Source organism: Equus przewalskii, chromosome 29 (genome assembly GCF_037783145.1).
Source record: "Equus przewalskii isolate Varuska chromosome 29, EquPr2, whole genome shotgun sequence".
Classification (NCBI taxonomy): Eukaryota; Metazoa; Chordata; class Mammalia; order Perissodactyla; family Equidae; genus Equus; species Equus przewalskii.
The window spans coordinates 28056357-28068798 of NC_091859.1; the positions used below are offsets into that span (position 1 = coordinate 28056357).

At 41.7% G+C, this 12442-nt stretch overlaps 1 protein-coding gene across 4 annotated transcripts in view; it reads right to left on the reverse strand.

The window, feature by feature from the left end:
* Positions 1–18: 18 nt before the first annotated feature.
* GLT8D2 (glycosyltransferase 8 domain containing 2) overlaps positions 19–12442 on the reverse strand; it is a 42610-nt gene continuing 30186 nt past the window's right edge. For all 4 annotated transcript variants that reach the window (XM_070600755.1, XM_008536900.2, XM_070600758.1 and 1 more), the window contains 6 exons: positions 9487–9604; positions 8227–8311; positions 7505–7617; positions 4897–5063; positions 3704–3816; positions 19–623 (listed from right to left, as the gene is read on the reverse strand). In XM_070600755.1, the coding sequence (XP_070456856.1) occupies positions 451–623; positions 3704–3816; positions 4897–5063; positions 7505–7617; positions 8227–8311; positions 9487–9604 (769 nt within the window). In that variant the 3' untranslated portion in view covers positions 19–450. The remainder of the gene's footprint in view (positions 624–3703; positions 3817–4896; positions 5064–7504; positions 7618–8226; positions 8312–9486; positions 9605–12442) is intronic.

The window sequence follows — 12442 nt, forward strand, 5'->3', positions numbered from 1 at the left end:
TATATATAATGAAAATGATTAAAAAATCTATGAATATTTTATTTTTTCAGGCATCCGTGTTTTAAATGTAACATATTCTACAAAAGGCAAGATTGGTAACCTGTTAAAAAATACTACATGTGAAAAATACATTTAGAAATTTTAAAAATCTGTGGATACAACTGCCATTCAGAGTTAAGCACATTGACTGCTGAAACCTAGCTGGGTTTCTTTCTTTCCAGCAATATGTTTCACTCACGTAACCTTCATTTCCATAATTACCCCTTGTACTTAAGGAAGTAACGCAATACCCATGTGATCCCAAGTACTATTTGCACACAGTAGTTTTTGGGTTTTATGTTGTGGATCGTATGGTTCAAAGGTACTGTTCATAAAGAACGGTGTTATAGTAGGCTGCAAATGGACAATTCCACATCTTTATACAGGAAATATTTCAGATGTCGAGTTCTATCAGCTGTTGTGGTGATGGAGGGTAAATATCCCTGCAGGGTCAGGAACAAACCAGCTTTCCCATAAGTCGTTGTGAACACTAGGGAAGTCCCAAGGCTTGTGTCTTCCATTCCAGTGGAGTAATTTTGCTTCCTGCAGAAAATGCTCCGAATATCTGGTATCTGGATTCCAGCCTTCATTGCATTTAGAGGAAAATAATAGGCTTGTTAGAAAATAAAATTTTTATATTAAAAATGGAATACAAGTTCATTGTAAAAAAACAAAAATCAAAGGGTACACAATGAGGAATTTACACCCCCTTAAATCTCCAAATAACCACTCGTAAAGAGTGTCTCAGGAAATCCTTCAGTGACGTTCTACTTGTATGTATGTATATGTATATGTGTATATATCTTTTGTACTTTGCCTTTTAAAATTACTGTCTTAGGGAACTTTCCACAGTAGCACATGTGGATTTATTGAATTACTTTTAATGACTACATAGAGTGGACATATGATGATTTATTAACTGTCCTTCTTAAGGACAGTTAGGTTGTTCCTGTCCCTTCACTAGCATAAACAAGGCTACAATGAGCAGTCTTCTCTGCACGTCTTGTGCATGTATACAAATATATCTGCAGGATAAAATCTTGTAGGGGAAACTGCTAGATTGAAAGGCGCATGCCTTTTACATTTTGATAAGAGATTGCCAAATTGTCCCCAAAAGCACTTGCATCAGTTTCCCTCCCACACGGAGTTTATAAAAGTTCTTGTTTCTCTACATTTTCCCTCCTTAATATGGCAACATTTTCTTTTAAGTGGTCTTATTTATACCATATGAAATGCAACTAAGAATAAGATCTACTTTTTAACAAACAACCGTCTCCATTTGAATATTATTCCCCTCATAAGTAGTCACTTAGAGACTGTGCATTTACCCTAATATTGTCATTGCTTAGAATATTTTTAGAATATCTCTTCCAGAAGTACATTAAGAGCTTGTGAATGTAAGTCTTTTTTTTAATAACCTGTATGGTGTTAAATTTTCTTTCTATTAAAGGGAATTTGATATTTTTAAAAAAACAATCGAAAGTCCATCGAGTAAAAAGAGGGGTGAATAGCTAGAGTTATGTTATTCTAGTTTAACCTATGATGTAAGAAAGAAACAACCAAAAACCCTGTCTTCTGTTACTCATAATAAACATAACTGTGAAGGCGGCTGCAGAAGAAGAGCTAGGTGTTTTGAGGCAATCGGAGCTTAACTGAATAATTATCAGCTTCCACAGAATCTCTGCAAAGGAGGTGCCTTCACATGAGCAGACCCCACTAAGTCGGACATCGTCTCTCGGCTCCGTGACTGAGGGCTCTGTAGGGACTTGCAGTTTGCTTTTAGCTAAGTGTGTTTCATAAATTTTTAAAATCTTAAGCCTAGCTGCTTAGACCCAAATTTCATACCCATTATTGTTACATTGCTTTCTGCTTCCAAAACCGAATCATTTTTCAAATGATTTCTGTGTAGATTTGCTTTGCAGACCGTCCCTGATTCAAAACCGTCAGCACAGATATTAGCCCTGTTCTACGAAGAAAAATGACTTCTTCCCCTTGGGAAGGTTCTGCCCCTCCCTGCTTGTCAATAAGTTAGGTGTTTCATAAAATGTAGTTCTCAGTCTCTGTTCCAAGATCATAAAATGTTCTAACCTTACCGATCTCAGCTCCTCAGAGCTGTTCCTACACATTTTTTATAGATATTCTACTTTGATAGGATTTTCTGCACATTCATTACATGGAAATGTTGATATTTGACCTAACAGTGAACCCAACATTATTATAAATCTATTCAGATGGAACACTAGTGTCCTTGACTTCCCTGTGTCACTCTTATGTGCACACAGATACTCGGGAAAATCAGGGAAGATTCAGGTAATGAGGCAGAAGCAAATCTATACAGAATCATTCAGAGGAGACCAGAATCCAGCTTCCACAGTCTTGTCTGTCTTTTACTTTGAAAGAGAGAGTAAGGGCCATCCCACCTTGCAGGGTTGTTCTAAGAATCAGAAATAAGGTTCATCTTTGTCACCAGAACCTAGCCCAGTTCTTGGCAATGGAGTGGACACCTGGTAAATATGTCTCCAATTCTAAAATAATCTCAAAATGTCTGAAAACGAAAGGATTTTTAATAACTTCTTTGGCAGTAAAACCTAGGTCCCAGTCGGGGTACCGTATAACAAGTATAACACGTTACCATTTTAAAATTCAAAACCTTTCTAAATCTTTTTTTTTTTTTTTTTTAAGATTGGCACCTGAGCTAACAACTGTTGCCAGCCTTGTTTTTTTTTTCTCTGCTTTATCTCCCCGAATCCCCCCGGTACATAGTTGTATATCTTAGTTGCAGGGCCTTCTAGTTGTGGCATGTGGGATGCTGCCCCAACGTGGCTTGATGAGCAGTGCCATGTCGGCGCCCAAGATCCAAACCGGTGAAACCCTGGGCCGCCGCAGCAGAGCACACGAACTTAACCACTCGGCCACGGGGCCGGCGCCCCCTCTAAATTTCTAAACAGGTCTGGCCAACTTGTTTTAGCTAATGGATTGTGGCCATGTGTCTGAATGAATGTCAGTGTCTCCTGTGCCAGGCTCAGTTCTAAGAAATTTACATGTATAGGTAATTTATTCCTTATAAAAACTTTGTAAGGTTCTACTAGCTCAGTTTACAAATGAAGAAACTAAGGCACAGAGAGGTCAAGTAACTTGCCCAAGATCATAGGTAATAGCAGAGTTGGGATTGTGATCCATACCCTAGAGCCTGCCCTCCTGTAGTGAAGAGTGAATAAAAGACTGCCACGGGACTCATGTAGTGAGCAGTCAGTAAACAACTTCCTTTTAAAAGATAAATTGCCAGCTGTCCAAATTTCGTCATAAGCCATTATGCTAATTCATTTGGTTTTGTCCACTGTAGGCTGCTGCAAGAGGGCAGTAAAGGCACGTGAAGAAGTTTTGACAGTGAAATTTCCGTCTTAACAATAGTTAATATTTATCGAGCACATACTGTATGCTAAGCCTGAGTCTAAGGGCTTTTCATGAATTTCTAGAAACATGCCCCTCAGGTAGGCATTTTTATCCATTGCATTTGCAGAATCTGAACACTGAGGGTTAAATAACGTGTCCAAGGTCACCTGGAGGATTTCAATTGAACCTGGTGCTCCAGCACACTGTCCTCACCTTAGCCCTCGCTGGGTCCATAAAATGCACATTTGCGTTGTTTTTCTGAAATACTCACCCAGGTGCCTTATGTGCCACAGGGGGTTGATGGTCGAGTATTTCCCGTGGAACACAATCAGCATTGGGGAGGTGGCCACCCCTCCTCCCAGGGAGCTGCTGTAGAGATTTTCCCTAAGAAATGGAATAGGAAAGCAACACTCGGTCTGGAGCCCCACAGACTGGGATAAAGTCGAATCTAAAAGTTTTAAAAGATGCAAGACAGTCGCACTATATAATAAGACTATAGTCTTTCATTTTCCCCAACTTTTTATTTTGAAAGTTGTCAAACCTCCACAGAATTGTCAGAACACCATGAACTCCCGTGTTTTGCCTAGACTCACAGGGTTGGCATTTTGCCATTTTAATTCTCAGCCTTTTTTTTTTTTTTTTAAAGATTTTATTTTTTTTCCTTTTTCTCCCCAAAGCCCCCAGGTACATAGTTGCATATTCTTCGTTGTGGGTCCTTCTAGTTGTGGCACGTGGGACGCTGCCTCAGCGTGGCTTGATGAGCAGTGCCATGTCCGCGCCCAGGATTCGAACTGACGAAACACTGGGCCGCCTGCAGCGGAGCGCGTGAACTTAACCACTCGGCCACGGGGCCAGCCCCCAATTCTCAGCCTTTTTTATGGCAAACATAAGAAGATCAAACTCGGATCCTACATTATTTAGAGTAACTTTACTTAAAAATTCAAGTTATGATGGTATTAAAAAATATCCAGATAAAAAAAGATGGGTGGGAAATGCAATGACATGATAATAGTGGTTGTGTTAATTTCTATTTTCTCTATTTTAAAACTTTGATAATGAAAAATGATAAGTTATTTAAAATTCAACCTTAAAAGACAAAGTTGACTTTTTAAAATAATCCTTAGAAACAAATCTATACAAGAAGGAGAAACTCGACTAAGATAAATGATTTTCAGTAGGAAAGGCTCACTAGCATTCTGGGAGTTTTAAAGTCAAATTATTAAACACTATCTTAGAAAAAAGCTTGGATAATGAGGGATTCCGCAGGCTCTCCCTCCCTCTGATGTATCTTTTGACAATAAATTTTCATCTCCTGCCCTCTTCTTTCTCAGCAGTGCCCCCGTGAGAAAATTTGACTTCAGAAGTCTGCGAAATATTTCTAACCCCTGAGCTATGCATAGAAAATTAATTGAATAATTGAGTTCCCAAGCAAAATGGAAAAATGGTAGAGAGGTCTACACATACTCCACATTTTTTTGCATCCATTTCTCCAACTGCTTGGTGATTCGCTGGTGCTTCCATTCTGTCATGTTGGCAACAATCACGCCAGGATTGAAAGAGCAAGTGCTGGGGCTTATGCCGAGGTCTTTTATGGTCTTCTTCCGGTAGTCCAGATAGCCCATGTATGTATTCTGCAAAGGAACAGGACACACGTGCTTTGGACTGATGGATCTTGTTTCTGGAAAATGACCATTGTATGGAAACCGTTGTGCACTATCTATCTCTGGGTTTGCTCCTGTGTCACTGGCCACTTCCTAGTGTCCTTTGCTGATTTCCCCTTGTGTCCCCAGCCACTAGAAGCTGAGTGCCCCTAGTCTCATTGCCAGCACCTGTTCCTTTCTGTAGCACCAGCTCCCTAGACAGCCTCTTCTGGTCTCCTGGCTCTGAATACTACCCATGGAGACAGCCTGGACCTCTCCTCTGCATTTCCAACTCCTGCTACATCTGCCAACTCATGATGTCTCCTTCTGGATGCATCATAAGGCAGCTCCAACTTACATCCCAAGACTGATCCCGATCCTGTCCCAAACCTGCTCCCCCACAACCTGCCCCACCTCAGTTAGTGGCAACTCCATCTTTCTGGTTACTTAGGCAAATACCCCAGGGTAGTTAGGTCATCCTTGACTCCTCTTTCTCGCTTTTCATCCAGATCTGTCAGCAAATCCTGTGGGTCCCATCTTCCAAAATATACCCAGAAGCCAACCACTGCTCGCTGCCTCTACTGCTCCCTTCCTAGTCCAGGCCATAATCACCACTCCCTGGATTTCTGCAAGCCCCTCCTAACCTGTGTCCCTTCCTCCACCCTTTTCAGCCCCACTTGGTCTCTCTGTTACTCATCTGCTCAAAGTCCCTCCAGTGGCTTCCCATCTCATTCAGAGTAAAAGCAGAGTTCCCAAAATGGCCTGCCATGCCCTCCACCACCTGCCCCCACTACCTCTCCAACTTCTCTTATTCTCCCCTTGATCCCTCTGCCACACTGACCTCCTTGTTCATTTAATACATCAGACACACCCCTGCCTCAGGACCTTGGCACTTGCTGTTACCTCTTCTTGGAATATTTTTCCCCTAAATATCTGCTTAGGTGGGTCCCTCGATTCTTTCTGGTATAGGCTCAGCAACACCATCTCAGTGGAACCTTCCCTAATCACCCAATTTAAAACACAGCCCCACCTCCGCCCTTGTCCTCTATTAAATATTTCACTTGTTTACTGACCCTCTCTTCCCACTAGAATGTAAGCTACACAAAGGCGAGAGTTTTAGTCCTGTTTACTGTATTACCAGTACCTAAAACGGTGTCAGGCACGTGGTAAGCACTCAGTTGGTAGCTGCTGAATGAATGTAATGTGAGGCAGGACATGCTATTTCACCCATATAGCTGTCATAATCCACCTCGGTGTGATGCTCAAATACAACACAGAAAGAATGGAAATGCTTGAGCACTTTCTATGTGCCAGGCACTGTTCTAAGAACTTTCCACACGTTACCTCATTAATTGCATGCAATAACTTTACATGGATTAACTAAGCTAATTCTCTCAATAACTCTGCAAGGGAAGTACTGTTACTACTTCTATTTGACAAATGAGGGAGAAAACGACCGGTTAAGTAACTTGCCCAAGGTCACAAAGCTACTAAGTGATGCAGCCAAGATTTTGATAAAGTCTGGTCTGGCCCCAGAACCTAGGCCTTAATGTGTGCCACATCTTAAATGCCACACATATGAAATTATTTCCTGGAACTTTTTTGAAGAACAGCATTTGAGGGACTGGCCCGGTGGCACTCGCTTTGGCAGCCCGAGGTTCACAGGTTTGGATCCTGGGTGCAGACCTACACACAGGTCATCAAGCCATGCTGTGGTGGGCCCCACATACAAAACAGGAGATGGGCACAGACGTTAGCTCAGGGTGAATCTTCCTCAAGCAAAAAGAGGAAGATTGGCCACAGATGGCAGCTCAGGGCCAATCTTCACACACACAAACACAAAAAGAACAGCATTTGATTCTTAATAGTATCTTAAGGCCATTCTTTTGGTTTCGGTATTACATACAGGTTCAACTTTCCTCATTTCCACCAGGGTAAGGAGCTCTTTTACCCTTGAACAAAATCACTATTTTCCTCTACTGAAAAGGGGGAAAAAGCAATGGTGAAAACTCTGAAAATGGAACCAAATCTTCAGTGAGTCTCTTTTACAGAAAACACCATCTCTGACGTGGTGTGTGGCTATGAGCAGTCTAGATAACAACTGTCATTTCTGGAGCATTTACTCCATACTGGACACTTTGATAGCACGTTATTTCATCACAGCTCACAAAAACACAACAGAACAGATATTATTGTTGCCGTGTTTCAGGGAAAGAAAGTGGGCCTTGCAGGGTTAAGTAACTTGCCCCAGAGTTAGTAAGGAGCAGAGCTGGGCTGTGAGTCAGAAGCCCAGGCCCCTGTGCCGTTCTGCCTCCCAGCAGTCTGGGCTGGAGGGTTCTTGAAGGTGTAGGTTACCCTCATTGTGAGTTGCAGGCTGGAGCAAGGGCGAGAGTCACAGGGTAAAGGTAGGATTTCTGAGACAAGGTGCCCACCTGCAGCCCCACGAGTCTGTCTATGTCCTGAGCTGAGGGCAAATTGCAGTCATCTGAAAAAGCTGCCGCGTGGCCCAGGGCCAAGGTGGTGTCATACAGTTCTTGGATGTCACCTGAATTTAGAAACACCAGGAGTTAAAATATTATAGCATTTAGTTAGGGCTAGATGGAGCTTCAATGGTCCCTGATTTTGCTACAGAGGAAAAGTACGTGATCGCTGATTTCAAGCAGCTTGGCAATTTGCACAATAAGAATAGCTCATGTCGACTTAAAAAGCCATTTGCTAATAAGCTCAGATGAGCATTGGTCAAATTTCTTTATTTCTACTGCTGTGTAGGTACCACACCAATACTTATCTGATTTGCATGGGGAGAGAGAAGGCAACATTTACACACCAAAACTTAGCTCACTTCCAAGAGTGTCATCAGGGAGACTTCATTCTCTTACGTTTTAGGGGTGCAGAGGAAGGAAAGCCTACCAAGCTATTTATTACAGACTTCAACAATCAGAGCGTGGCTCTCAGAAAGTCACCTGGATTGTCCTGGAAAGTGAGTATCAACCTGTTATCAAAATAATCCCGAATTTACAACAATACCATACTCCCCACTGTACTAAGCAGTCAGAATCCCTGGGCAGCTAGCTCTTTTGAAAATGAAGAGAGTCAGTCGTTCTACTTATCAGCTGCTCCTTCTCTGAGCGTTCTTGGCGGTCGGCGAGTATACCTTGTACAATTATGTCGTCGTCCAAATAGATGACTTTCTCATGTTGGTGGATAAGCAGAGGGAGATAAAATCGAACAAAGTTCAGCTGTTAAAACAACAAAAGAAGGGATGGTGGGGAAGAGGCATTTGGCTCAGTGTCTTCCTGGGGTGCTGGAGGGTCGGCTTTGACCATGGCCTCGGCTCGGCTCCAGGTTTGGAGCAGAATAAAACAGAGGCTGCAGAGATGCCTCTCCTGAGCTTCCTGGTGCCCGACCCACCTGGGCCCTGAGATTGAAACCAGAACAGGTCGGCGTTTCTCCCAGATCCAAACCCCCCACTGCTGAGACTGTGGCCGCTTTCATCTCTGTGGACTGCTGCCGTGGGTGTCACAGAGGCTTACATATCATCTTCCAGGCCACAAATTGCCTGCCTTCCTCTCCGCTCAGTCATGTGATTACTGTCAACTAAATCAGGCTTACACACACACACTCATCATGCCAGCAACAAGCTCAATCTCTTAGCTCCTTGAACCAGAAGAAAGTCAGAGGAGCATGGGCTGGGAGCGAGAGTCTTAAAGTTTTATTAGCCAAAGTCCCAACTCAGCTAGCACCCTTGACAATAAATATCTGGAATTGGGAAAAGATCACGCCATTCGATAGAGGGCTTAGAATTTAGAAAATTTTCAAGGATGGATTTAAGTAACAATCATACGTGGAAGGTGGCTGCATTTTCTGTAAACCTGCCATCAAAAACACCACTCTTTATGCTGGAGAGGGGCCCTGTCCTAAGAATTCCTGCAGTAAAATACCTCAAGATTCCTCATTACAGGGAAAAAGTTGGTGTCTCCTGAAAATATTATCTTAGTCGATACTATAAAGTATATAATCCATCATGCTACTATTTTTCCTTAGCTGCTGGCATCCTCCGAACTAAATTTAATATACAGTCACAGGACACACAGCCTGTAGGTTGGGAATATTTGTCCCTGGCCTCACTGCCTGTCCCCTTCCCCCGACCCCACAGGTCTATTCACACACGCAAATGCATCCTACATTTTCTTATGCTTCATTTCTTCTTTCATAGCTTCAGTATGTTTATGTAAACCATCTTAAACCCTTTCTGCAGCAGGCGGTTCATAAATTATAAATAAGCAGAGTGTGGTGGAGATCTAACACGGTGAGCCTTCAAAAATATTCTGTCTGCTTCCCGGCGGCTAGTGCTCCACACTGCCCAAGGGTCTCACTGAGAACCGTCCCCAGCACATGCGCGATTCCTACTCACAGGCTGGAGCAATTCAGGCCTCGATGAGTCTGGTCTGATCTTCCCTTTGAGGACCGTAGGGTTGAATTCCACGATTTTAAAGTTTATTTCTCTCAGTTTAGAATGTTCGATCCATTTTCTAAAGAGATGACAAAAAAAAAAAAACCTCTGGTACACACCTCCAACCTTTCCTCAATTTGCCTATTGCCTCAGAGTCAATGTGTTGCCTCCTTGGAAAGTTAAAAATAAGAGGTGTGGAACCTTAGTAGAGTTTAGTCTATAAATCCTTCTGACTTTTTTCCCCATCTGGTCTGGCTTCAAATCGTTCCTTTTTTTTTTTTTTCCATTCACATAACTCTTTCTGCAAAGGAAATGAAGCGAAATAGTAATAACCAAATATCTCCCCAGATCCACATAATCTCCACAGGAAACTAGAAAAACAAAAAGTGTTCCTTCTTTCTAATAAAGCAGCATCTGTGGTTGCCGGTACTGTCTGTGTCATGTGCCAACAGCTCTGTAATGTTACGGAGCAGGAGATTCTGAACCTTCTACTTTGAAGGCATTTTTACTCTGCTGTTCTGACTCCAAGGATGGTCTGAACTTACCTTGTCTCCTCGTCTCTGTCACTCAATCTTCCCCATCTATCCTCAATCCCCGCCTCCTCCTCCTCCTTTCCCACGCCCTCTCCACTTACGTTTTCTCAGTCTTACAGAACTTCTGTCTTTTATCCAATTCATAATAAGATTCTTGGTAGAAATAATCTCAAAATAAAATTTCCAATGACTAAAACCATAAATGGTAGAATTTGTTGTTGATTAGAAATCAACAAAAGAATGAAATCTTCCAAATAAAATTTAGATCTGCAAAATTTAAACCATGAAGATCAATAATTTACACAAGGTTATACGTCAATTATATCTCAATAAAGCTGGGGGAGGAAACGAGTCATCCCAATAAGAAAAAAAAAAAGACAACCAACAGAAAAATAGGCAAGAGACTTGAACATGCACATACAAATGGCTGAGAAATGTGTGAAAAAGTGCTCGATCACATTAGAAATAAAGGAACCTCAAATGAAAACCACACTGAGACACCTGAACACTGGCTGGAAGGATGAAGTTGAAAAGACCGGCCATCCGCAGTGTGGAGGTGGTGGTTGTTACCTGGGTGTGTTCACTTTGTGATGGTGCGCTAAGTGTACATGCGATTCATACAATTTTCTGTTTTTGTGTTATATTTCAATGAAAAGAGTTTTAAAAAATATTTTAAAACCAGGTTGGTGGACTAGACAACCAAGAACTGGAACCTGTGCCCACTCAGATGTCGCAAAGTCCTGGAGCTCATGCCTTCTGTTCAAGTACAAACCCTTACTCAGCACGTTACACATGCCCTCCTTTTGGGTTTGGTTATCTGGTTTTCATAACCACGGATAACTAAAGAGCTGTTAACAGCAGGCTAAGTGAATAATCTACAGTAATAAATGATAAAAGAGCGAGAAATGAGACAGAAAGACTAGAAAGTGCACATTAGCCCTTGAAACAGCAGCCAAGGAACACTTAGATTAGGAGCAAATGCCTTTCAGATCTCAGTACCTCCTATGGTGCTATGGCCAAATATCTAATTCTAAAAGTCGCACATAAACACATTCGCCTTATGAATGATGGAAATACTTGAAGTACCTTGAACTTCCTTCCGTTCATCACTGCTTTCCCCAATTCCTCCATCCTCCCCAGAGATAGTTATTGTTAACAGCTGGAGATCTTTCCAGGTCTTTTTCTTTACAGAAACACATATATGCACATGTACACATTTATAGTTTGGGGTTTTTGATTTTCATTGCTATAGACCAAGTGTTTGTGTCCCCTTCAGATTCAGATGTTGAAACCTAATCCCCAATGTGATGGTACTTGGAAAGGGGGCCTTTAGGAGGTAATTAGGTCATGAGGGTGGAGCTGTCATGAATCAGATTAGTGCCCTTATCACAGAGACTCCAGAGAGATCCCTTACCCCTTCTGCCATGTGAGGACACAGCAAGAAGGCGGCCCTCTATGAACAGTGACGTGGGCCCTCACCAGACGTGGAATCTGCTGACGTGGCACCCTGATCTTGGACATGCCAGCCTCCAGGACTGTGAGAAATAAATTTCTGTCGTTCATAAGCCACCCAGTCTGTGGCATTCCGTTACAGCAGCCTGACGGACCAAGACATTCATAAAGTGGATCATACATACGAGGTGTACTACAACTTGCATTTTCCACTTCACAATATGCCTTGGAGATCGTCAATGTCAGTGTACACAGACTGCCTTCTTTCTTCTTTAATAGCCAGATCATATTCCATAGTTCATTTAAAGATTCTTCCATTGATGGCCATTTAAGCACTTAGCAATTTATTTACTATTTCACATAATGCTGACATTAACACTGTTGGACATATATTTTGGTAATATGTACTAGAATTTCTGTAGTAAGGATTCTTAACAGTGGAAATGGTATGGCGAGTCAAACTATATACGCATATAATATTTTAATAGATATTGCCATACTGCCCTCTCAAAATGCTTTACCAATTTACAAAGTGTACATCGTATAAACAAGGAATAAGCCTGTCTGTTTTCCTGCACTAGATAGAGTGTTGTCCTATTGAATTTTTACCATCCTGATGCTTGAAAAACTATACGTCACTGTTTTAATTTGCATTTCCCTGTTAGTTACATGCAACATCTTCTCATGTTTATTGACCAAATGTATTTTTTCCTCTTGAATTGTCTGTTTGCATTCCATGCTCATTCTTCTTCTAGATGCTTGTATGTTTAAATTTTCTTTGTAAGAATTCTTCATATATTTTGAATAGCAATCTTTCATCTATAATACGTGTTGAAAATATTTTGCCTGATTTATTGTGGGATTAATTTCATTTACAGTGTTTTTCATCATTTAAAAGTTTTAAAATGTTATGCAGTCAGATCTATCAGTTT